The following is a 27,661-nucleotide window of genomic DNA, read 5'->3' as shown; positions in this document are numbered from 1 at the left end:
GCACGCCTGCAGGCACTATATAATCCCAATGGATTTTTCAGGCCAGGTAGTCAGTGAGTCTGCAGACTTACAAAAACAGACACAGTTGAAAATTCCCAACTTACTGAAGTTTACTTATCCATCCCAAATTGAAAATGCTGTGCTTTCTCATAGGGAATGGAAGGGCTCACGAGGAAGGGGGTACGTTGCTAAGCAGAGGTGGGGGGGCTAATAGTGTCCTCAGGAGCAGTTCAGTAAAGCCTTCGTGGAGGTAATCGAACTCCAGAGAGGCTGGCAAACTACAGCCTGTGGGCTTTTAGATTTTTAAATGGTTAGGATTTTCAAAAGAAGAAGAATGTGAATAGTTATGAATATTATGAGTTACTATGAATGGTATGAAATAACATGAGTGATATGAAATTGAAATTTCAGTGTCTATAGCTCAAGCTTTCTTGGAGTCCAGCCACACTGATTCATTTACGGCTTAGCTGTGGCCACTCTCACTATAGCGGCAGAGCTGAGTAGTTACGACAAAGACCGTATCCCATACCCCTCCCACCCCACCAAGCTTAAAATCTTTAGTACCCGGTCCTTTACAGGAAAAGTTTGCCAACCCCTGCTCTAGAATCTAGATCCTGTGGGAGCGTCTGATTGTGGGATTATCATCAAAGTAATTATTGAAAATACTCTCACTTAAGTTTGTGAAAACAATTTGACATCATTGTATTCTATTACTAAAATTACTGACATGACATGTCTACGAAAGAAAAGCACAGATCAAAGTTAGGCCCTTTTTTAAAGATTTGTATTATGGGCATCAACAATTATAGCATGAACAATGCAGATTTTTCCCACAACCAGGCTATTTCCAATCGGGGCTGGGTGTGTTTGTACGGTAACTTGGGTGATATCCAAAGGTGTTTCATTTGTTTGGAATTCTGGTTTTAAAAATCTTACCCAGCTTAACATTAAAATGGTATTAAGGGGCACCTGGGCAGCTCACTCGATAGAGCATCCGGCTCTTGATGGGGTTGTGAGTTCAAGCTCCACATTGGGTGTGGAGCCTACTTAAAAAAAAAAAAAGTATCAAGAATACATACCTCCAATGACCCAAATTCTGTAAATAATGCAATCCTCAAATTCATTTCATAAGTCACTGCCCCGATGCCTTGAACAACTGACTGTTGGGGTCTAAAGTCCAGAATACTTGGTTGAAGGTTAAAACTTCAGGCCACCTTCCTGGGACCAGTACAGTGACTGGCTGCATGTGTCACTCTCTAACCAAGTATTTGGTTTATTTGACCGTAGAACTTGTCATTTGATTCCTAATTGTATACGAGCCCAAACGTGCCCCATACGATTGTAATGAAGTCCCTTGTAAAAAAGAGCAGATAGAAATACTGGTATATAGTGAAGGACATACAAACCCCTCATTTATTGGCATTCTGGGAAAGAAATGAGGTGTTCTGGGTGATCAAAATTCTTGGATAACAAAAGGCCCATCCTTCCATAGGCATCATGTAATGAGAATCATTTTGAGATGTAATTTTTTTGCGACTTCTTATAAAAATTCTACTGCATGTGCTTCCGTCTTTCTTGATAACTTAGACATTAGTTATTGGACTATGCTGTAAATATGCCCTCGGGAACTATTCAGATGGCTAGGAATGCCTGCCTCTATATTAAATGGCCATAGACTCCTGTGCTTTCTAAGTTCTGACTTGGCTGTTTTATTTTCTTTGGCCCCGTGTGCTGTCGGTTTCCATGTCTCTGCGTTCCCAGTGACTCTGGGACTCCCAGTGGCCCCTAGGACTGTTTCCCCTTCCTCGCCATCTATGATTTGCTAAGGATTGGGAATCAAATGGCCAAGCTTGTTAGAGTTTTTCGTCAAAAGTCAGTTCTCCATCAAGTGAGGGTAGAGAAGCCTTTGAGCAGCAAACTGCATGGGCTTTGTGATAGCTCTTTAGTTGAGAGGCCTTTGCCATCTCTTGTGGAGTTTATGGTAGTCTTCTGGAGTGGTGATCTTGCTGGAAGTGAAGTCTCCTGGGCAACAGAATCATGCTAAATAGATTGAAACATTCACTTTCCATTAAAGCACAGTGTTATTGTTCTTGATTACTTATCTTAAAGACAAATGATACTGTGATTCTAGTTTTCTTCTATAGGGGTGGCAAGACTAGGCTTCAAGACTAGATTACTTACAGCAGTGGTGGACATAACCAATTCTTGTATTTCCTTGAATTCATTGTCTCCCTTTCGAAGCTCTTGTCTCGCAGTCAGCACTCTCTCTTCCGTCCCCACAGTGCCGTGCACGCACTGTCTGTTGTTGTAGTGCTTCTGCCTGTGAGTTTGGTCAGGTTCCACACAGGTGCACCATGCTCCCGGAAAGCGCCATGTGCAGAAATCTGTGTTTCTCAACATCAGTGAATGAGTCGTGTGCAGGGTGACTTTCAAATCAAATAGAAATCCCTTTAAATAACGCGCTCCACTCACATATTTCAAATGGCTTCCCATACTTCACCAAATTTATAATGAAGTTTTAAAAACACTTGTCTTGTGAAAATGAGATCCATCTATTGAGTGTCACGGTTAAGGTGGAAAATTGGAGTTGTTACTATAAAAGGGAGCAACTGAGCACATCTATTAATTACGGTCTTGTTTACACTTCTACAAAAACCAGGATCATTTGTTAGTTTGAACCGGGACCCCTTTCCTTCCTTAGAGACATCATTGCCTAGCTAAGTGAGAAATTAAACACTTGAATTTCACACGTGTGGGTCATTTGTTCCCATGTTGCACATGTTTCATCAGTCTGATGGAATGGCAGTTATGGTCATGTTGTGGCAGGTTCGACTCACAAATGTTTATCCTTCAAATAGAGCTAGGGACAGAAGCCAACTTAATGAAATTGTTAAGAGTGGCTTCCTTCTTGGCAAACACTAGGCACGCTCTGTCTTCAACAATAACAGATACACCTTTTGTTTCGTCTGTAGCATTTCACTAATATTTGTCTTTCTTGTGTGTTCTTCCTTATAGGAATCCCAACACCTGACCCCAGGATTCACCTTACAAAGTAGGTGTTTTTAAAAAATTCTACTTAGTCCAAACATTCATGTCATCTCCTCCCCTACTTTCTTCTCTTTCCTACCTAATATCATGAAAACATGAATTGACAATGGCAAAAAGTCATATTGTGATACATCCGATTGGTTCCTTTACTTTTTCATCTGTGATTTATGACAGGATGCTATAAAAATATCTATATATATGTATACATATATATACACACACACATATACATATGTATATATATGTATATATGTAACTGGAAGGGCTGCATCTTTGAAGACCGATTTCATTCAGAGTGATCATTTGACAGTAGAAAATGTGGGTTGTAATTGTGTGTGCCCTTTCTTTTCAGAGTGGAGCGACCCGACCAGCAGAGCTTCTACGAAGTTAGTATCGCCGGAGTCGTGAGTACTTGGGTTTCCAAAGCAGGCTTCTTCAGGGGCATTTGGCAAGGAAATGGTGCCTCGGTGCTGAGCGAATCTTGTTCTCTCTCCTGCTCCTCGAAAATAGGAACCTTGGCTCATAATAATATGGGGTTCGGTTAGAGAGGAGAATGAGATTTCCCACAATAAGCGAGTAACAGTAAAAATGAATGAGGTCACCATTAGATTCTCTAGTGAGGTAAAACAGGCTGGATTAATAATACCTGGAATATGAAAACAACTGTGATTCTTGATTGGTTGTTTGAACATTATGTAACTTCCGCCACAGACCTCATTATACACGATATTCAGACACCACTGACTGGGATGGAGAAAGGACACGTCTCAGCAGCCATGATGGGACATGAAGTGTTGAGTGGATTGTTATGACCAGTCAGCCTGAGACCTTGCTGTTTGTAGGTCATCTGGTGACTGTATATTAAAGACAAACAAGGACAGCCAGGAAGAGATGGAATAAGAGATTACATGACATTGGGTCCAAGTTCAGAAGCCAGGGCCCCGCGATTCTCTCGGCACTGTCTTCATTTGTTATTAATGCTAACTGAAGGAGGGGTACGGAGAAACCAATTTCCTCAGATTAACTACTGTAGATTTTGTAATATCCATTTGTCCAAGAATGTATCAAGGGAGTATTTCTCTCACAACTTCTTCCATTCCTAATAATGGAAAATGAAAGTCGACTTTTCTATGTGAGTAATAGTCACATACTTGAAAATTTTCAAAATGAAATAATTTATGACATTCAAGTGGTCTAATGGCACACTTGAAGTGAATTGCTCACCTTTTGGAAGATCACGAATAATTGCATAAAACAACTGGGAATGACTCCCAAATAGACCATGGCTCTGAGAAAGACAATGGCATTTCCATGTTCCTGGTTCTGCTGAACAGCAAAGCCCCCAGAGTCCTGACTGCATCGTCAGTCCTCTTGTTTGGTTTTCTGGCCTGATCTGTGCCTTCACATTCAAAGTTCAATTTCAGCAACCAAGAACTCTCATTTAAAGAGGTGAGAAAAAAATAAGAAAGGGGGGAAATAAAACCATAATCCTGAATTAAGGACCAAGTTATGTGGAAACATGGAAATCAAAATCGTCTTTGGTATTGTTCATTTCAGCTTTTCCATTCATTGCATCTTGAATTGCCCTTCCCCTTGTGATTCTAGTAAACAATAGATCTTATTCTCGTACTTTGCCCTTCTCCCATTAAAATGTCAATAGAACTCATGCACACACTTGAGCATTTAGGAAATCAACACAGGTTTCCAGACTTGAAAAAATATAAAAGTATTTTTCCCACTGGAAAATGATCTTACTCCTAAAGCAAGAGTATTAGGCTCCTGCTGTGAAATATGCTGATTTCCATATAGACCATAAAATTCAATATTTCAGTAGTTTGTAACTAACAGAAATAAACTCGTCAATTGTGATTTATAGTTAGAGGCTCATTTCCAGAAAATAGCCCTTTATAGCACACTGGTATATTGTGTAATTCAGTAGGACTAAGGTTCTCTATGGGAAGGGTCGATAAAACTAGAAGACACTGAGTCCATTTTATGAATGAGCTGCTCTCTTTTTAGCTGCTGGATCTAAAGACCAATCATTGTCCATCAGACTTGAGCTGGAATAAGTTCCCTTCTTTATGGTAGGGTGTGGGTTTAAGACAGGACAGATAGACTTATAATAATTATTTTTATTTTTAGCTTCCAAATTATTATCCGCTTTGCCATTACTATCACTCTCCCCTATTTTCCTGCCGTGTGCTTTCCAAGCCAGCTTCTAGGATTTTCCATGTGACAGTGTAATCCTCCAGGCAACTAAGAACATTCTGTGTGTAGACAGCCCGCTGGTGGCTCCAGTTTGGTGGGAAACAACCCCAAAGTTGCCCCTGCTGCAGGAGAGACACGTTCCCAAGGCCGGCAAATGTCCTGGACATGCTCCCGCCGCTTACTGCAGGGAGAGAGATGAGAGTCTTGCAAAGCAGAATTCCTTAATTACTGGGATACTTTATTAGTTTTCCTCATCTTGGCTTCTCTTCCCCAGCTGATGAAATGCAGATCTTCATTTGGGCCTGGATTGTTTGTAAGGACTGCACGCACGGGCAGCAGGTTCCAAAACTGATCCAAGTGTGTCTGAATCCAAACTGGGAACCAGCCAGGCTCCCTCTGTGTTCTTGACAGCCACACTCTCTCTGGGCCTGACCCCAGCAGTCTGACTGGCTTTTGGAGAACCAGGTCTTGCCTCGCTCAGTAGATTTCACTTTTTCTGGGATGTCCATCCACGTGGTGGCATCCTACCCGCTCTGTCTAGAACTCTCACTGCCTGTGAGGCAAGAGCATTAGACTGGGGGAGTTCCAAGACCTGAGTTTGCATCTATCTTCCATGGTAGTTACAGTACTGGAGGGAAAACACTGACCTAGAATTCAGAGAATATGAGTGTAAATCATGGGGAACTTTTTATTTCAAAATATACAGATAGAGCCCCCTAGGGAAAATTAAGCAAATTAATGAGCTATGTGTATACACATAAATGTACACACACACTTTTCAGAATTCAAATGTAAACAGCTATACTCTAAAAAAAATGTTATACTCTTCAGTAATTAGACTTAACAACATAAAAGTGCCTTTACCTTTAACCCTTAATAAGCTCTAGAGGAAAGAACACCCTCCGCCTCTGTGAGTCTTGGAGTAGGCCTCACCCAGGGCTTCTAAATCCAATGGAGTTTCTAGCCTCCTTCCAAAAAGGTCTCTCTCCCAAAAGAGGGTGGGGCATGGGCATCTGAAGGCCAAATTGTATTTTTCAGGGCTCTAGAGTTGTATATTTGTATAATAATATAATGTTCGTTCTGCCTCTGAAAGATCCATTTATTTCCATTATGAGATTCAGGGATTGAATGTACACACCAGACATTGTGTTACTTTTCTAGTTTCTTAATGAAGCCATTAAGGACTGATGGAGGAGAAAACTGAAACCAAACCCAAAGAACTTGGATTTTCTTTGTCGAGTTGGATTGCTTCATCTAGTTTATAACATCTTGTCAATTCCTTGTCAGTACAGTGGCTTGACAAAAATGCATGACCTTGTTGGTCTTTTATGAGCCGTCCTAAATAAGAACAGATAAGATGCATTCAGTCACCTGAGAAGCATTATCAGACAGCGTCCATGTACTCAAGGGTATCCGTGTAGTCGGTCCTTGACGTCAGCTCATTTTGTGAGCACTATTGAGAAGATGGAAGCTCCAAGTATCCAGTGCCTTTGTTATACTTGGTTGTTAGCATCTGGACCCTGTCCAGTTGGAAACCCTCCAGACCCCCTTTTAATCAAGCAGCTCCTATGTTTTAAGCCATGCTGTCTCGAACGCCTGGATGGTTTCCATAAAAGCCCAATATGAAGGCAGATGTAGCCATAATGCTGTTCTTGCCATAAAACCAGTTCTTTCACTTACGGTATTAGCTACAGGTTTTCAAACATCCCAGCCATGGACCCGGAGACTTGATGAAAGGCCTTGCAGAGACAGACTAGTTGTGGTCAGTCTCCGTTCCCCTGTGGGTGATGGGTATGTATGCCACATGAATGGATCCTTGAAGGTAGCGCTAGTTAGGAGAAAAAGGAAACATTTTGGCTACGAGGGCACAGAAGGGCCGAGTTACACTGCTCCTTGGCAGGCAAGCCTGAAGGCAGGCCTCTTCTCTCCCACCACGCTGCCCTTGCTCATGGGCTCTCATGAGTTCAGGGATTTGGAACACCCCATTTGGCATGTTGAATGTGGAAGACTCGGACAGCGGAAGTTAGTAGGAAGGAGGCCCACAGTAAATTATACCCAAACCCGGTAAAATTGCTTTAAATAAAGCATGATTTCTAAACTCTATGTGGTAGGAAGAGTTCCTTACCACAGAGACTAGAAAGACTAGTAGAATGTTTTCCGGTTTATTATAACCAATAACAAGCATTACATTATTTCTCAGGTGAATTCTGAATTTTTTTAACCCCCCCCTCAAAAAAATAACTCTCACATTCATTACAACTCTGACCATCCCACCTAAAATTTTCTCATTGAAAATGTTTCTTTCAAGAATCTGATTTGAGATTCGAGGACCGCCAGGGCTTCTTGCGGAGCACTAACCTACGTCTCTAGCAATTTCATATACTCTTCCATAAGTAGATGTTTGGTCTGCCTTTTCGATACAATTCTGGTAGTGAAGCAACTGTGTCATGAGGCAGGGGGAAGGGGGCTGTGATTTTCTTAATCGGATGAATTCTTAATCAGAACACGTGATTTGGCACTTGGAGTTTGGACATGCTATTGAGGAGTGTGAGGCTTACGCGCACCCGGCTCAACTCTCCTGATGCCCCGGTCATCTTGACGGCTTTCCCTAGTTGTAGCCGTTCTGGTTTTCAGGCCAAGACGTCTGCCAACTCTTGCTTTGTGTAGGCCCTGCCTCTGAGAGCTTGCCAGCTTTTTCTAAGGACTTAATATTTTTTTGGATGTTCCCCACCACATCAGGGACAGCCACCTGGGAGCAGAGAAAACAAAATTTGGCAGCCTGTTCAAGCTGTGAATTAAAGGTAATTCACAGTTTGAAATGAATCAGCATGAGGTCCTTAAGAAGAGTAATCAGACATCAAGAGGATTTTATTTTGAGGATTGTATATTGGCTAATGTGACAACAAGCAATATTGGCATTTGGAATGTTCACATCAAGAAGCGCTGAAGCTGCTGGTGCTTGACAGGCGCCAAGACTGAAAAGTGAGGCTCCTTCGATGGGAGGAGTGGGTTTCCACTTTCCTGACAGAAGCTCAAAACAGGGATGTTTTTGAGCAGCTAGCATAAATCTTGAAAGATCAGATTTGACTTTTGTGTTGTTCACGTACCCAAGATTCGTCTGTTTCTGGTGGATTGTGAGAATCTGTAATTAGAAGCCAACATCTCCCTCTCTTTCTCTCAGGGAAAAGTCAAGTGTCTCTTTTTTCCACCTGATTTGCATCCATATTTATTCATTCATTCAGGCTTTCGTTCCTTTCAACAAAAATGCATGAAGCCCCTAGTGTGCAAAGCTCTGGGTGAAGCACTGTGGTAAATTCACATGTCCTTCCCTCCAGGAGGTCCCAGTGAAGGTCACACTCACGCTGATAACACCAGTACCTCAACTAAAGCCATATCGACTGAGAGGCTACTATGTTCTGGGCACAAGCCTTATGGGAGTCACCTCGTTATATTCCACAGGGGCAGAACCCAAAACTTGGAGACATTGAGTGAGTTGCCCAAAGAGCTAGAGTAACGAAGCCAGAACAAGACAGACTTCAGAGCACCTGCCCTTAACCTACACTAAAGCCATCCCATGGACACTTTGGAGATAGCCCTACTGATTTCCAGTCAGTTGTGCTCTTGCCCAGGCATTAGGCCAAAGTGGACTGACCACCACTGCAGGCCAGAATGGTCACTGTCAGTTTGGTTTAGATCAGGGAATGTATTAGATCTTAAAACTGTCATTGCGAGGTCTTGCATATGCTGCACGTGTAGACATGGACGCCGTATAGGCGAGCACGGGTCTGTCCTCAGCTCAGGGCCGATGGCCCAATTGTATCATTGTGCCCGTAGGATGCTTCCTTCAGAGAGGCAGAAGGATCTGTGCCTCTGAGGGACTTACACCACCATGTCAAATCCCTGGGAGGCCGATTTCTGTGACCTGTGGTAGGAACAGTATCTCTCCAGAAAGCTCCATTTTGCCATATTAAAGCAAACAGAAGACAGCTGATACTTAGATGTGTTTTTATGAGAGGCTCAGCCATCGCCTTTCATGCTTACCAACTTGGTTGATAATTGAAACATTTCTATGTGTCCTCAAAGTGGAATAATGTTAAAAGCTATTCCCAATGTGACCAACCAATGGCTTATTCCCCAAGTTCTCCTTGTTGTTTTGAACAGTAACTGAGAGTGAAGGAAGTAATGCTGGTGGAAGGCACTGAAGTTAATAAGCAAGGCACCAAAGTGAAAATAATTCCAGTTGTACCATTGAGTATAATGTGATCACACGCACACATGTGCCCATGTACCACACACTCTGTATTATAGAGTATCAGGTCCCTCTGATTCTGTCCAGTCTAATGAGATGCACGCACACATATGCATCCTCTTTTTTCAGTTACTGGATTATAAATCGCTACAACCAGGGCTACTTTCCTGTGCACTGTGATTATTTTTTTTAAGAATTTTTTTTAAGATTTATTTATTTATTTGAGAGGAGAGAGCATTGACCGCAAGTGGGGGGCAGGACAGAGGGAGAGAGAGAGAGAGAATCCCCAAGCAGACTCCCCCCTGAGTGTGGAGCCCAATGTGGGGCTCGATCCCATGACCCTGAGATCATGACCTCAGCTGAAATCAAGAGTCGGACACTCAACCAACTGTGCCACCCAAGTGCCCCTGTGTTTCATTATCGTAGACTCTCACAAAATGCATTAGCCTCACATGAGTATCACAGCAATCCCATTAGACAGCCACAGGTGAAAGGAAACCAGGTTGGGCTTGGGGGAAAATACTTGCCCGACCTCCCCCAGCTAGAGTTGAGGGAGCTGGGACTGGAAGCCAGAGTTCTGCATGCCCATTAGAACATGCTGCCTTGTTCCCAGATTCCCCAGATGGCTGCAGGGCTGGAGCACATCAATCAGAGTGCCGACCAGTCTTCCAGGTGAAGAAACGATAGCAGTAGAAATGATAGCAGAAACAAGCCCCTGGATCATTCCCAGGAATTAAAAAGAAACAAACAGACCAACCCAGCTGAGACTGGAGTAGCTGAGAAGGAGTATGTGCCCTGCTTCCAAACTATTCATTCTTCTTTTCCATCCTATCAAGCATTTCACAAACAGCCAGATCATCTGCCACAATGACGTTATCAGGAGCGTTATGTTTAAATGGTCTGCTCTTGACACCTTCCCAGAGCTGCTAAAAGCCCTTCCATTTTACTGACGAGTGGGGAACAGTGTTGGTAGAATACTGCAGATGCTTGCACAATTCCAGCTGTAAAATCAGTTGAAAAATCTGACAAATGCCTTTCTTTGTGGTCATTCCATCCACATCCATAATGAGGACCCAAACAGGAGAAGGTCTCAAAGCTATTCGATTGACATCTTCAAATATGCTGCCAAGATGGGGACCCAGAAGGACAGAGGGATGGTATGCCATGTAAATGCAAATGAACACAGTGTCTTTTCTTTGCTACCTCCCTGGGATCTTGGCACCCAGTATCCACCAGGGCAGCCCCTAATACACCGCCTGGTCCTTAGCTCAGGGGAAAGGGGATCTAGGAAGGGGTGAGGGGTGGAAGGTAATGATTTGCCCAGAAGCCAGCCTATAGTTCTGCCACCTCGGTTGCCCAGTTTCAGGACTAACCCCATTTCTGCATAGGTTGCCCACTTCTTAAAATTCCAGACTGGTATCTTGATATTGTAATAACATGAAGTTATTTCTAGATTTTCAAGAGAAAAATCCCCCAAAAGTCCCTTATACTCATAATATCTAGAAATTGTCTAGGATATGTGGAAGTTGAAAATGTTATTCTAGGTGTCTCCAAAATCAGTTTTGTGTATCCTTTAGTACAGCAAGAAAGGAAGCATAGAAACTTGCATGTGAACTTGGGTCATTCCAGCCACCACTTCCGGCCACCTTCTGTATGCCCTCGCCACCACTCCCAGGCTTGTCCTCTCCAGGTTCTCACCCCAAACAGCCACGTCCGCTGCTAGTGCCAATGCTGGGGACCCAGCCTGCCCGGCGTCCTTTGCCCTGTGCCCCTTCTCTGCTTCAGCCACCCCACCACCCTTCATCCTGCAGCCACTTTGTAAGAGTAAACCAACCTTGCGGAGAAGGAGATTTCCTCTTAGCAGGTGGATGACGTGCTCAGGATCACAGACCTAGTTCGTGACAGAGCTGGAATTTCACTCTAGGATTCTTGTATTAAAAAACTCAGACTTTTAGCCCTTATACCATACCTGCCACACCAGTATCACATTTCAGTTGAACAATCGCTAATCGTTAAGGACGAAGGCAAATAACACTGCTAATAATAATGATGCTTTCTAGTCCCATGATGCTCTCCATTTCTACACATACTGTTACATTTGGTCTCTCCCCAATCCTGGGAGCCAGGAGGCGGCTCAGATCCCAGCTCTCTCACTCCTTGCCATGTGACTTCATGACGTCACTTGGTGCTTCTCCGAGCCTTTGCTGCATCATATATAAAATGGAGACTCGATATTCCTTGGATTCCTTAGTGAATTGTGCTTCTGTCAGATGAGCTCATGAATGGAATTGCAGGCAGTTATTTGCATTACTTCTCTCCCCATGGTAGGAATGAGGCAAGTCACGCTCGGGGGGCTTGAGTGACATGCCCAGGTTTGCACAGATCATAGTGTAGTGTTGCCAGGCTCAGTCCCAAGCTTCTTGAGCCCTAGTTGAGTGCTCTTTTTGCTAATATCTGCCATTGTTTCTCAGAAGTGTTGCATCGATGTGGTTTGAATCAAAGGATCGACGCCCAGTGCTGACGGAGAGCCTTTGACTTAAAATCAATCACTGTGTGTGCCACTCCTCTCCTAGTTAGATTAGCCATGCCCAGCTCATTTCTGGACATTTCACCACATTGATGACAGTGAGTGCGTTTTCCCACCTCCTCACACCCAAGGTATCATTTATTCAGTTTAGTGATAGTTTGAGCATTTGTGGAAAAATTTGAAGACGTTCCCCCCAATCGCATACATGTTATAACCTCACTTAGAGCATGCAGTTTGGGGTTAGGTCCCCCCTTTATCTTCATGCTTTTTTCGGGGTGCTCTCTTACTTTGAGATCAAAGAGGACCTGAAGCCTGTGATCTGTCTTGACCTTTCCTACTGGATTAAAATTCCAGGTTGCTATTGTGGTAACCATACCTTGAAAATTAGATCTTGACAGTCACTACAAAATTTAAAAGTGCACTCCTGCCGTGAACTTTGAAGAAACATTGCTTACCATTGTCAGCGACATCCTCTTAATTGAAATAATCTGCCTTGCCTTCTGCTAGAAAGAGTTTGGGGGGGGGGCGCAAAAAGATTATATCTTGACGGATTTTTTTAACATAAAAATGGCTTTGCTTTGAAGCAAAGCTGTTTTCTGCATGAAATTTAAATCAACTTCAGCTCGATTTATACTATTCAGAGAGAACTGTGATATTCGGGGTGGCAGGAAGCCAAGATGCACAGTAAAGATGTAGAGACACTGAAAAAAGCTACTTCTGGGGGTCCATCTCGGACAAACCTCCATGGCCCTGGGGTTCCAAGTGGCAGCCACTTGCGAACCACAGATTGTGGTGCCCGGGGCTCGGCGCTGTAGGGAGATGCACAACAGCCCCACGACAGACTTTCAGATCAAGAGGGCAAGCAGTCCCTGATTTGCCCCGTGGCACAAAGAGCTTGAAATCATATCGTTGCTCCCAAGCCAGGGAAATGAAACAAGCAATCCAGGGTATCTCGCTTGTGAAGAAGATGAGGCATTGAGGTGTTTGAAATTTCAGGGACTCTCTGGCTGCCCTTCCCTTTCGAATTTCCCCCAAGACAAGCACATCGTGGTGTGTCTGGCTTTATAATTAGTTGGGGCCTCTGTCTGTGGTTCCATAACAGGATTTTTTTTATTCGACTGGGCTTTTAAAATTTCTTTTTTGACATTCTCATAACAGGATTTCAACGTGTGTTTCCTACACAACACATAGAAAATCTCTCTCTCGAACTCTCTGAAAGGAGCAATTTCAGACAGAGGTGATGCTCTCGCTCTGAGAAAATTGACATACTCGTTCCCACACAGCAGATATCAAACATTTAACCTGCTGGACGGTATCAGGTAGTTGGGAGTGAGGGATGTGGAGCAACAGAAGACCGAGGGGTAGCTCAGTCTGAAGGCCCTTGGGGGGATGGGGACACTTGAGAGCCTCTTCATTCTGGCTCGGTCAGTCTGTGTGCCGAGGAGACTGAGATAGTGCTGAGTGGATCATGATATTCCTCCAAACCCAAGGAATGTCCGGGAAAGCCTAACCAATAGTCCCTTCCACTCGTGAGGACTGTCAAGCCCCCAGGTAGCATCTTTAATGGAATAGGTCCACAAGTCTGCGAGCTGCTTAGGGGGTGCTATGGATTTGCCTGCATGTTCTCGCAGCTGATACAAGACCCACTACACAGGAGGTAGCCAGCAAACGTCATCGAGTGACTGGCAGGTAAAGGATCCAGAAAGCAAGAACGATCCAGAAGGTGTCAGTTCTTTTAAATTAATATTAACGTTTTGACATATTTTATTCTTCTATTCCTCAATCCACATTGAAGAGGTAGTATCATAAGAAGAAATATGAAGACACATGTGGGTGTGTCTGAATAGAGTGGAAAGCAATATAGTGTAGAGATTGAAGTGGAAAGGCCCTGGAGGCAGATTGCCTGGGTTCAAATCCCAGCTCCACCATCTTTAGTCATGTGATCTTGGTCAAGTCACTCAACCTCTCTGTTACTCAGTTGTCCTCATCTGTAAAATGGGATGGTAATAGCACCTACATCATAGGGTTAAGTGATTGAAGTGCTTATTGTGGTGCTTGGTACATAGAAAGTTCTCAGTAGACATTAATTATGGTTATTAATTATGCTCATGATTAGTACTGTCATTATTACTGAGTGCTCCGAGCTGTCATTTGCAATGTGTTCTAGTCTTTGGCCCCTCAGGGAGCCTTTCATTCAATTCCCTGAGCTGTCCCAGAGGTTCCCAGTTGGAGCAAGACCTCTCCAGAGCTAGCAAACCCAGACTACATTGAACATTTCCTCTGTTGACCCACCTACCCCAGCCACCAAGGATAAAAATGACCAAAGGCTAAAATGTCTGGAATGCATACACTTTGGGTACTAGGCACATTCTTCTCCTTCTTGGAGCTCGTCACAGCATCTTATCAAAGCCACAGTGGTACTTTTAATTTTGTGCTAGTTTTTAAAAATAAAAGGGACTTCTTGGGTGCCTGGGTGGCTCAGTTGGTTAAGCGACTGCCTTTGGCTCAGGTCATGATCCCGGAGTCCTGGGATCAAGTCCCACATCGGGCTCCCGGCTCAGCGGGAAGCCTGCTTCTCCCTCTGACCCTCTCCCCTCTCATGCTGTTTCTCTCTCGCTCACGCTCTAATAAATAAATAAATAAAATATTTTTAAAAAATAAATAAAAATAAAAATAAAAGGGACTCCTTAAGTGCCAGGCACTACATTGAATGTTTATATCCACTAGCTAATTGAATAGTCACACGCCAATGAGATGTAGGCACTGCTGTTATCCACATTTTACACAGGAGGAACTGAGGTTCATGAATTGAAGCGAAGTTCTCACAGCCAACGACGGTGGGTTTGTGTCTTGAACCTATGTCTGGCTGACTCCAAGAAGAGACCCCTGAACCTTGGCCTTCCTACCTACCCATGGAATCACCAATCCCAGAGCCCACCTGAACTCGGTTGTTTGGGGCTATCGCAGTACCTACCTCCTCAGACATAACCGAGAGAACAACAGAGGACCAGAACTTGACCAAAGACATTCTCTGCCCCTGATGCCCAGGATCGCCTCTCACCTTTTATAAAAACGCCACTGGAGTAATTTCCTGAGTCATAATTGTGGGTTGCTTGGTTCACATATATACGAATAACTGCTTCTGAAATATTATAACAAGCACATTGGCAGTTGAATAATCAGAACAGAATCCTTTTCTGAATTCCCCCCTTTTTTGCATGCATAAGGGGATTCGTCTGAATCAGAAAACACAGGAATAAAATTTCATGGGCTAGCCCCCACCATTCTGTGAAATAAAAACTCTATTCCCTTGCCTGGACAAATCATTCCTGATGCTGCATCTCTGCTTCTGTTTCCTTGGTCTACAAAGACATTTCAGACTCTGCCTTTAATTATGATCAGGCTTGACTATGAATCTCTTGAGAAATAAGCTTGTTTTTGCTGGGAGGGAAGGTAAAATAACATTTAAATAGGTTTTAAAAATAAGAAAGAAATCTCAGAAGACGCACTATTGTAGAACACACTGTATATCAAAATATATAAGCACGTAGTTGTAACAGTGACTTAGTAAACACATTCCTGAGTGAACTATGAAAAATAATCCACCGAGGTGCTATTTCCCTTACTCCTAAGTACTGAGTTAAGAGAGCATTGCCATAAAGTAGATATGCACTGTTTAAAAATATTTGTGTGTGGGTTTTTTTGAATATCTTTTTTGGACCCAATAGACTAATCTTTTTTCTTGCCTTGCTAGGAAAAGTACACTGTAAGGAATTTAGTTAAGTGGTATATTAAGTGAAGGTCTAAAACATTTTTTTAGAAGATAGCAGTTCCGAGCAAAGAAACATCTTTAGCAGTTTGATTCCAAATATGACATAAATCAACTATTAAACAGAATCAAAAGTGGTCCAGTGAAACCTTTGCAATCTGTTGTATAATTTAGAATTGGACACCCATTATATTTGCTACTGGCACCTTTATTAGCTGAAGAGCTTGAAACTGAGTAAAATAAATATATCAGTACAAGTAAATGAATTTCCATGTTCTAGAAAGTGATTTTTCTCTGGCCAGCATGAATTCTGCTGGCCTGATGACTACCTCTGTGGAAGAGCAACCCTCTCAAAGACCATTCTTGGCATAAAGTTTTGTTTTAAACTCTTAGAAGCTCTGTCCCCAAATTATAGAATAATAGGAGGGGTTCCTGAGCATACGTTCTGGTATTGCTCTTGCTAAAATGCTTAGATCTAAACTGTAAAGTAAGTTGATTTTTAAAATCATGCCACAATTCGGGTTTGTTGTCTTTTAATTCCATGTAAAAACAAAATTTGATGAGATATGATGAGACAGTTCATTATGCACATCAGAGCATGTCAAGCCTTTTCCAGTGTAAAGCCATTACACAATCTCCCACGTTTGAAGCCGTGGCATAAAACTCTTTTCTTAGTTGAATTCCAATAAAGGTTTCAAAGAAATGTTTCTCATAAATAGCAATTCAACAGTTTCTCCTTTTCAAAAGAAGGCAAAGGACAAAGCAGACAAATCATGACAGTTTCTCATAATGAAAACACCGAGAGAATGCGCATCCACGAGCCCACTCTAGTGCCATGTCATTTGGCTGCATGATGGTTATTACTGAATGATTATAACTCACAATTTTACGTGGGAGAGAAAAAAGAAAGACATATAGAGATGTTTTCCCACTTGAAGCAAACCTGTCACCAAAATTCTAGCATATATTTCCAAACAGATAAAAAGGTAATTTTTCACCCTTAAAAAGAATCCTCCACTTTGAAAATGATTCACTGCAGGTTTCCTCTAAATAGTAAGCTCATCTCATGCATTTACAATATGGTTTGATTTTCAAAACGTCAATTTACATGCACTTTCCAGAAACAAATCTATTGTGCAAAGTGGTGCTTACTTGTATAGCATCAAAAGGTAAAAATACTTTTAAAAATTGGGGTCCACGGTTTATAGCATGTGCTCATCATTAATATTAATGATTTAGAGTCCGGCAGCTCTTGCTAACCCAAGTAGAGATGGAGATGCCGCAGGCTGCCTCAGAGGTAGTTCCGTAATGCTCATTCGTAATTAGCGAAATGCCGTATTTCAGCAGCAGCCAATCAGCCGCCGCCTTGTTCTTGTTCTCATGGGAACCTAATCCTGGAGTCCCTTCTTCCCCCTTTTAGTTTGCCTGGCCCGCGGACACATTCCATGAGCTGAACATCTAACGATAAATTAGTGAGGAAATTAGGGCGGTTTCCATGACTAGCGTTTGGGATGGAACACAGTCCTTGGTGTGCGAAGTGGACAGATCGGGAACTGGAGATGGGGCATAGCGTCTCTTGGAACGTGAATTCTCTAAAGCACCCTGGCAGCCCGTGTGGAAAGTTTCCCTGGTATCGTCGTTTCGAACAGAGCAGGATGCCATTGCAGAGGGAGGCAGGGCTGAGCCGTGCAGCATCATATGACATCTGTGCCCCCGGGGAACTGTGAGCATGTCTCAGCTACAGAAGACACACCTCCCCATGTGCCTCGGGATGTGTTCCTCCAAGTGCTGGATGGTTTGGCTCTTTAAAATGTATTCAGTCTTTGTTGGAGAGAGGATCAAACCACCGCAGGAACATTTATAGCAATATAGAGATAGGCGCTATATGGATTCTCTCTTCTCCTAAGATGCTTTCTTTGGGAAACTCATCTTGCTCTGCATGAAAATAAAACAACCCCAGGGGCGCCTGGGTGGCTCAGTAGGTTAAGCATCTGCCTTCTGCTCAGGTCATGATCCCAGGGTGCTGAGATCAAGCCCTGCATCGGGCTCCCTGCTCAGCAGGGGAGTCTGCTTCTCCCTCTCCCTCCCCCTTCCACCCCACTCAGGCTCTGTCTCTCTCTCCCTCTCAAATAAATAAATAAAATCTTTAAAAAAAATAAAAAAAGAAAGTAAACAGCCCCAGAAATAAACACAAGCATTTTTGAAACCCTCATTCAACAACTTGGCTAAACAGAGTTTTGAACTTCCATATGGAATTTAGCTTGAGCAGTTTTGCCACAGGTTTTCCAGAACTGATTATACAGGGTTAATCCTGGGTCTTTTATTTGTGGAGCACTGGTTTCAGACTTTTTTTTCTTTCTCTTTTTTCTAAGAATTCATTTATTTATTAGAGAGAGAGAGATGGGAGGGGCAGAGGGAGAAGGAGAATCTCAAGCAGACACGGGGCTCGATCTCAGGACCCCGAGATCACGACCTGAGCAGAAACCAAGAGTCAGATGTTCAACCGACTGAGCTACCAAGGCACCCCTTCAGACTGTTTTTTTCAAATGTAATTGTCTCAGATAATTTCCAAGAACACATTGAGCTTCTCAACTGTAAAAGAAAAGGTCCGTTTCTGTACGCGGTTGTGAGCACTGGGAAGGTTGGCCAGAGAGTCATGAATGTGGCACAGGTGGTTATTTCAAGGGTTTTAGTATATTGACCCTCATCTTCTAATTGAAAATTGGGCTTTTACTGGGCTCTTTACAATAATCCCTTATTAGTGTCAAATTTGGAAGCTTTGGCTGCACGGCCTTAAACTTACACCACACAAATGATGTGGACAATTGAGGCAAATCAATTCAGTGGGAAAGAAAATAACCTCGCTTTCTGTCTGTGATGGGGGTGTGTAAGGCAAAATTATTTTAGGTATGAAATATCTAGATTCACTTCCCCTCAGTTGTTTACTGTCAACGATCACCACGGAATGGTATTTGTCCAGAATAGTTATTCAGGGGAAAAAAAAAAAAAAAGGCTTTTATGATCCAATATATTTGGGAACCAGTGGGTTAAAAAAACCAAAAAACTAAGAAGTCTTTTCATTATAGAAATCCTTTGAGCCTTTAATATGCTAATGTTCACTGCATTTCTACAGGAGGGGTGTAGAATATGAAGTGTTTCCCAAACTAGCTGGGCCATAGAATTTTTCCCCCAGAATACCTACCAGCATCCATGCAGATGTAGCCCCCGCCTCATTAGCCACCTGGAGTGGAGATGCTCCATATTTGTTTACCTTGCCACTCCCACTCGCTCCTCGTCTAGTTGCCCCCCCGAGATCAGAAAGTATGCATTAAATCCAATGTTCCTTTTAAGCAGCTTGGTGGAATTACAGTTTGTATTCAGAAATCGTGGAGGCTTCATTTTGTATTGGTAGCCTGGAAGGTGTTCTGAAATCCCACCAACTTCCACTCTGAAGGTTTCCTTTGTGAGGTGCCTTTTGTCTGGTTTTGGTTTTCTCCCCCCGCGGACCACCTGCGATTGTAAGTTGTCTCCTGAGTGGTTGACTCCAGTCTTCCCATCATCTTCCCTCCCTGTGGGGAGAAAAGCTGCCTGAATAGAGAAAGAATCGCTGCACACTCACTGAACATTCCTGGCAGATAATTTGCTGCCATGTTTTATAAAACCAGGGACTGGATGTGCTTAAGAGCTTTTTATTAGATATTGCCCAGAGAGATAATAGTCCTATTATCCTGGCGACTTTTGAGACCATTCTGAATGCTGGTATTATTGAAAATGCAGTAATGAAGTCAACTCTCAAATCTAAGCATGTAGATTGTCCACTTCAAACTGTGTCTTCCCCAGCTGGCAGCTCTGGGCTGCCTCCCTGCACACACACACCCTTTTGTGGGAATGTGTTTCTGGAATGCAGCCTTGCATAATGTTAGATTGAGAAAAAATACAATTAAGAAGATTTTTTATTTTTTTAAATTTGGGAGGGAGGTTGCATTACACACAATCCAGAGTCTAAAGGGAAGAATTTCCCACTTGGCACCGATGTTCCGTGTACTCCTTGGCTCTCCCAGCAGCAGTAATCCAGAGCTGATGTATTCCCTCCTAAACAGCCAAATCATATTTTCAACAAGGCCAAGAATGTGTCCTTTACTTAAGCGCTTTCTTTATAACAGATCTCCTATGATGAGGAGCAGTTACTATGCAGTGAAGCTGGTATAAACCCTACATTGGGATTTCTGGTCTTCTGATCTACATGCTTAAAACAAAGATGTTTCCGTGTACACAGGCCGCCATTTAATTATCATTTTGAATTACTTTATTGACTGAAACATCCGTTTTGTATGCATTTTACAACAATGACTATAACATACAAGCCATGTATAATTTTCATTATGTCTTATCTCATTCTCATTATCCGAGGCGTGATAGTAGATAATTAGTTGATTGGGTATGAAAGCACCCAAAATATTGATGGGCAGCAGAGATGAGCCTTCACCAATTACACGTTGTTATTTGTATTTATTCCTGATGTACACTCATTATTAGTAACATGCGTCTTGTAAAATTGGCAGAACGCGAGATGGCTCGGTGATGGTATTTGGAATATATTACAACAGCTACCTTATACCATGGAGGAACTCAAATCTTGACATTTTTATTCCTGGGATTAACTTTTTGCCTTTAGATTTTCTCACGCATTATTATCACTACTTATTTTATGCCTGCGTGTCAGGAACCCATTTTTACAAACACCATGTTTCTCAGCAAATTGGTAGGGTTAAATTAGGAAATGTGGCAGTAGAAGAATGATCCACCCAAAAAAATAACAACGATGACAATACAGAATGCTGAGAGGCTGGTCCGAAGGCGCGGGGCAGGACGGCTGACGGTCACACACCGTGATCTCTGTGCAGCAAGCTCTTCTTTGCATTATCCTGGTTCCCTGCACCAGGAGGTGGCCATCCAACCACATGTAGTGCTTACAAATCTGCTTGATCGATTGCCTTATTCACTGAAGTCTGGGAATCTCAGGTTGAAACATCATCCAGGCGGTAGCAAGTTACTTTTCCAAGGGCATTTTTTAAAGGCACCCCAGTAGAGTTCCCATCTAGATTCATGATTACTCTTTGAGGAAATACCAGGAGTAGATACAGAAGCCCAGCTTATCTTGTCACGTCGCAAAGTCATCCTATGGAAGGGATGCTTCTTACTGTGAGTCGAGCCTTCTCTTGCTGTCCTTGTATTTTTATTTGTCCACAGGGAGAACAGGGCTAGGCCGGGAATGATGCTGGAAATCTAGGCAGCAGTGTGAGAAGGCATGTGTATTTTCATCTACAAAGAGTAGTAGAAATAAGATTCTTAGCAGTCAGAAGACTCTTATGTTTGCCATCAGATAAAGTTCTGCCAGCAAATCAGCCACAGGTGGACCTGGTCTTGGGGTGGAAGGCTCCTTATTTTGCATTTCTTTCACTGCAGCTGAGTTCTGATGAAAGCCAAGAGAGAGACAAGTTGAAAAGAATAAAACAAGGGCTCACTGTGTGTCCTTTGTTAAGGTCTGCTGCTCTCTGAGCACGTCTTCATCATTCGGTGCATTGTCCAATGAGAGATCTTTAACTCAAAGAGAAGCAGGCAGAGTACTGATTGGATTGGACTCTGCCAGTTGGCCTACCTCGAAAGTCCAGAGTGGATTGGCTTCAGATGGGTAACCGATGCAGTTTTTCAAAAGGATGGCCAACTTCCACTGGTTGGGGATCCAACTCAGTGACTTCAAATCAGCCAGAAAGGGTGGAAAGGCTTCTCTGCGTCTGAAACTGCTGATTTAGCAGTTGAGAACTGGGAGTCTTGTTGATGATGTGGTTAATACAGACAACGGGCGTTGCCTCTGGGGAGTGGAGCCTTGCAATTTGAAGTGAAGCCCAATGGTTTGACTTCCCCCCACATTCCACAAAAACAATAGTCTGAATGTATCTCTTTTTCACGAACATGTGTTCCCAGTGTCCTAGAAACAGGTATAGATGCATGCAGATTAATTTGGCATAGTACAGCAAATTGCTGCTGTGAGATATATTTTAGAATTACTTCCTAGCTCAGGCTAATGGCTAGAATCAAATAAAACATAAAAATAGGTTTACATAGATTGTTTTATAAATCAGATAAAGCTTTGTTACCTACCACTGGAACTGGACGCATTTTTGCAAGCAACGTTAAGGGTTGTTCATGTAATACTTTCATTATTTCCAGCAAGAGTGAAACAAAATAGAAACAAGTCCATTGAATTTAGCCACCATTAACTACCATTAACTGCAATTTTTCCTGACAAGCCCTCTCTCATCTGATGATGAGTGAAACATTGGGGAAAGTCACCTGAAAAATTGCATAAATGCTAATGAAATATGCCCTTGTATTTTAAGGATGCCCAGTTCAGACATTTAAAACAGAGCAATTTATAATGTGTTAGCAGCCAGAACTCCATCTTGTTTTAAATAAATTTATTTTTCTGCTTCTTGTGAGACTCTAACTCACTGTGGGAAGGCTCATGACATTTCACTGCACTAGGTGGGTCACAAATGGAATAACACGAAGTAACGTTATTAGGGAACCGAAGACAATGATATGGCAATAATGCGTTTTACAGTAAAATTTGATAGTTCTCTAAACATCAGTGAGTGTGTTTGTTTACTCTGAAGTGAAAGGACAAAGGCTTCCTAATGGAATCTGGAGAAACACCTGAATTAAAGGAATCTTTGCCAGATGAAATGAACAGCTTTCCCAGTCTGCAGTGAATTCAGAAAATACAGCACACACTTTGCAGTAGGAAGAAATATCCTAGGTGCTGTGATAACACATCATTATAAAGCTACCCCCGGAATGCATGCAAGTCCTCTCGTGGCCGCACCGAATACAACAAGCTGCAAGTCGCATGGGTCTTGTCCTGTCCCAAACATTGATGGAAAGGGCACTTGATAAAAGGAGAAAGAAACAGCGGGGCACCTTCATTTGCATCACCAAACGCTAATGATGGAGGCGCTTTTATGGACACACTGTGTACACAGAATAGGTTCAATTAAAAAGAAGCTATTTTACACTGGCCTTTACTCCACCAGGATTTTTTAAAAAAGAAGAAGACAAAACAAAGACCATTTATCTAGGTAACAATACATTACTTTAAAAAAAAAAAAATGAGCCCGAGTACAGAATATAGGGTAAGCAAGAAGCATGGGTCTCCCATGGTTTTTCTCTTTGCCACTTCTCTTCTCAACCAGTACGCATCTTAGACTTCATGAGGACATATGTTTATCAAAATAAGGTAAATGTGAATGACAACTAGGGAATGCAGGAACTCAGTAGCTGAGCCTACTAAGAACAGGACTCAGAACTTGTCATGAGTTTACAATCAAGCTGCATTAGCAGGGACCAAAAATGAATTGCTGTCTGATATTTCTGGCCTTGATAAAATGAGTTGGGGGTTTGAGTTCAATGCCTATGGACAGATGTTCTGCAGACAAAAAACGAGGCTCTTAATTGGCACTAATTAGCACCCTTGTTGGCAGGGAGGGATTGACAAGGTTAATTCTATGGTACCCTCCCCACCCCCCCACCCCACCCCCACCGATTCCCAGAGCAGTTCTTTCCAGGACAAGGGGAGGGCAATGTAGGTAAACTTCTGCTCTTAGCCTTCAAGGATTACTTGTGCCCCCAAACAAAGAGAGGCTTCGCATTTCTAAGCTGTCAACTTAGTGAGATTCTTTGCCTAGGATATACATTGCCTTTTATTTTTAATTAAATAAAGTGTAATTAGTAGGAAATGATCAATACAGTAGAGTGACAGGCACTTTTTTGTTGGTCTGTTTGTCCCTGTTTAAAGAAGGAGGAGCGAAAAGGAAAAAAAAACAAAACACAAAAAACAGAAGAAGGTGTCTTAATGATGAGAAAAACCATCTCGGCACATTCTAGATGCTCACACTCATATAGAACATAGGCTATGTTTTGTACCAGCGCAGATCCCTGCAATGGGCTGTGCATACATCTTGTCACCGCTCTGCTTCTCATCCCTCCCATCTGTAAAATGGGAAGAGCCAGCAGCCTTGTGAGAGGGCGCAAGTGTTGCCAGAATGAGGGAGGGCGGACAGCATGCGTATGATGAAGGAGCCTGTGGCTGCATTCTAATAAATCTTCAGCAAAGCTATGTGGAAATATGCTTTAAGTTTCTGCAAATGCTCCTCATGCTATAATTGCAAGCTTGGGAATTATGCAAAAGTAGTTATTTTTGCATTTATTCAATTTAGTGCTAATAAGGAACTCAAAGAATGGATTAAAGCCATTTTTAGTAACACGACAGATTCTCTCATGCTGTAGCATGATGGTGTACATTTCTGAAGAGCTAGAGAGGGTAGTAAATCTAGATTAAGCCCTTATTTTCTCCCAGGAAGACTAAGGGATTAGATCTCCCCAACGGAACAGACCTGAGAATTCCCATCGACAAGACCCACAGGTGTGCACAGTCCTATGTGGGGTGGGGGCAGTCGGATATCAGGTTCCTTAGAAGCAGAGCCTGACCTCAGCATATCCTGAGAATGCACTTGAAGGAAGAGAAACCTTCTAAGGAAATGAAGAGAGCGGACAGGACAGGGGAAGACAGCCAAGCAAGGTGGTGGTCTCGATTGGAGCCTGCCTTTAGGCTGATCCCACAGGGAGTCCTCTTGCCCCTTCTCGGTCGGTCATCGGAGAGGGGCTTCCTATCCGAGAACAGGTGGGTCTGTTTCTGCCAAGGGCAGTTCTCTGGAGGGCTCTGGGGGAGGACCCACAGCAGCTGGAGGATCGGTATGCCAGCCTGGTGACAGGGATGCAGAAGGCCCTCCCAGGCTGGGCCTCAGGCTGGCAGAGCCAAGGAGCTTGCTACGAAAGCAGGGCCTTTCAGTTCCTGAGCAGCTTTCGGAAGAACAAGATGTTACCGAGCAGAATGAAGTCCGTCCCTAAATATCCTTCAGTGGTCAGTGCCAGCACACAGAGAGAGGAGCTAAACGGCATTTTCTTCAGCGTGAATAGTCTCATTTTAAGTACAAAGAGACAACACGCATGCTCATTTGGGTTCATATTTGTTTACATGCTATAGAAACACAGGAATTGTTAGTCTTGCAAATGAGCTCTTCTCTTTCATACCTGTCTGTCCTTCCATGGGCTTCCTGTGCTTTCTGTGGCACTGCCACTGAGTCCTTGTCTTAGAGTCCTCTCCCAGGATTGCCCACAGACATTGGTGAGGCCTTCCAGAACACCGGAGCATCTCAGCAAGAAGTCACTGCACATGCTATATAAATAGCCCTATTCCAAAGACAGAGCTTCTCTGAGTTCCCAACCACACCCTGGAGTGTAGGGCCTACCCTCCTGCTGGCTTGCACAAACCCTGTGCCCCTCGAGGCGCGTTTCTTCTCCCCGAATGTACAAGTAGGTGCCACCAGGACACTTTTCCCACTTTCTTGTCAGGAGCACCTGGTGGCCCTTCTGTGTCACACTCTCAGGTTCCACACACTTCCCTGATGTTCTGCAGTGCCAGCCAACCCCCAGCCCTGCCCCTCAAACAGCCTCCGCCAGATGTCCCAGGCCCTCACTCCCTCCCGGCCACACCACTACGCCACAGATTTCAGGCAGCCTAGCCATGACTTTCAGAGACTGTGGCCTCTGTTGCCTTTGAAGGGCTCTCACTCAGGAGCACTGCGTGGCAAGAGTTGTGCTTTTAGAAAGATCCCAGTGGCCCGGATGAGAGATGCTGAAGGCTTGAAATAAGGTGAGGATAGAGACAAGAGGACAGACTGGAAAGGTGGTCTGTGGTCCCGTCAAGAGAAGTGGATAACTGACAAGATGGTGGGAAGGATAGGGTAGAGATCTTAAAGTAACTCAAAGTGATCTTGCTTGAAAATTGGGGTAGATGGTGACACTATCGAGAGACACAGGAAGAAAGCAGAAGGATGAAATGCTGGTTTACGCTACAGCATGGATGGACCTCGAAAATGTCCTGTGAAGTGAAAGAAGCCAGACACCGAAGGCCACATACCATATGATCCCATCTATATGCAATGTTCAGAGTAGGCCAATGCGGAGAGACAGAAAGCAGACTAGAGGTTGCCTAGGGCTGGGGGAGGGACAGGGATCGGGGAGTGACAGCTCAGTAGCACAGGGTTTATTTTTGGAGCCATGAAAATGCCCTGAAACTAAGTATTCTGAAGGTATGCAAAAGCATGGACTAGGGACACCTGGGTGGCTCTGTCAGTTAAGCATCTGCCTTTGGCTCAGGTCATGATCCCAGGGTGCTGGGATGGAGTCCCATGTCGGGCTCCCCAGTGAACGGGGAGCCTGCTTCTTCTTCTTCTCCCTTTGCCATTCCCCCTGTTTGTGTGCTCGCTCTCTTTCTCTCTCTCTGACAAATAAATAAAATAAAATCTTATAAAAAAAAAGAAAAAGTGTGGACTAGACCCATTTTAAAATAATCTTATGCATATTTTACCACATTAATACATAGATAGCTAGCTAGCTAGATAATTGATAGAAAGATAGACCATGAAATGAATGGATGGATGGGTGGATGGATAGATGGATGCTTAAATAAAACAAACCAGGAGGGGGGACAGGCTAGAGATGATGAGTTCAGTTTTGTTTTCTTGGGCTTGAGGCATTTGTGGGATATATTGGTGGGCTGTCCATTGGAGAGCTGGATCTATGAGTCCAGAGCTCATGAGAATGTTCTAGACTAAAGATGTAGATGTGGGGATCAGGGCAGTGGATGATGCCACCCAGAAAGAGTGGAAAAGCAAGCAGATCAAGGGGAAGAGTGCCATTTGCAGGCAGGTGGATTGGGGGAAAACCATGTCTGTACCCTCTTTCTCTCTCAACTTCTTATGTTAGGAGACATAAGCCCCTTTACTGGCCATGCCTCCAGCATCAGTTAATTATCTTGCATTCTGGCCTTTTCCTTTATGTCACACTCTCTGGCCTCTGACCCTTCATGCTGTATGACTTGCTTTTTGTTTTGAGGTCTTCTGTCCAGCATGTGCCAAAAGGGTGACGTTTTAAGCTCTCTACGGGGACAAAAATCATGGTATAGCTATGTCTTATTCTAAAATGTCACATATTTAAAGAGTCGGAATCTGCCTTCCAATGGCATTGTCAGAAATAACTGGAAGAAAAATTCAGCTTTACCACTCACAAGAGTAGAAGTGAAATCAATGAGGTTTACCAAAACAAAATGACAATAATCTCTCTTAAAAATAATCAGTATTTTAAGTAGGGTGAAGAGAGACACGGGGTTTGGCTGAGTTTAGCTAGGGAGATATTTTCACTCAAGAGGCTCGGATGACCCAAGTTTCAGTTATTTCCTACTTTAGAAAATCGGTCCCTGGGATGCTCCCCACCATCAACTTAGTTGATCTTTTCTCTTAGCAAACATGTTTCTGTCTCACCCCTAAATGTTCCTTTCCCCGGGTCATTAGATGGTGAGGCAAGTATATAAAAAGGCAGAGATTGGGAGTGTGAATGCATTCCCTCCAAGCCACGTATTTGGGGGCTCTGGGAAGTGGGGTAAAGCCCTGTATTAGTTTCTTGGGGCTGCCATATGGGGAGGCTTAGGATGACAGAAACGTATTGTCTCCCAGTTCTGGTGACCTGAAATTCAAGGTCAAGGTGTTGGTAGGATTAGTTCCTTCTGAGGACTATGAGGGAAGGATCTGTTCCAAGCCTCTCTCCTTGGCTCGTGGATGGCTGTCTTCTCTCTGTGTCTTCACATTGTCTTCCCTCTATGTGTCTCTGTGTCTACATTCCCCCTTTTTATAAGGACACCAGTCGCACTGGATTAGGGCCCACCCTGTTGACCTCACTTTAA

The 27,661-nt window shown here is 43.3% G+C and overlaps 1 protein-coding gene across 2 annotated transcripts in view; it reads left to right on the top strand.

The window, feature by feature from the left end:
- The window catches only part of AFF2 (AF4/FMR2 family member 2), a 445,879-nt gene that overhangs the window by 299,781 nt on the left and 118,437 nt on the right, over positions 1 to 27,661 (top strand). For both annotated transcript variants that reach the window (XM_032428215.1, XM_032428216.1), the window contains 2 exons: positions 3,016 to 3,052; positions 3,401 to 3,434. In XM_032428215.1, the coding sequence (XP_032284106.1) occupies positions 3,016 to 3,052; positions 3,401 to 3,434 (71 nt within the window). The remainder of the gene's footprint in view (positions 1 to 3,015; positions 3,053 to 3,400; positions 3,435 to 27,661) is intronic.

Source organism: Phoca vitulina, unplaced genomic scaffold (genome assembly GCF_004348235.1).
Source record: "Phoca vitulina isolate PV1807 unplaced genomic scaffold, GSC_HSeal_1.0 scaffold39, whole genome shotgun sequence".
Taxonomy (NCBI): domain Eukaryota; kingdom Metazoa; phylum Chordata; class Mammalia; order Carnivora; family Phocidae; genus Phoca; species Phoca vitulina.
Note: the sequence above shows the minus strand (reverse complement) of the source record. Positions and strands in the feature narration are given on the sequence as shown.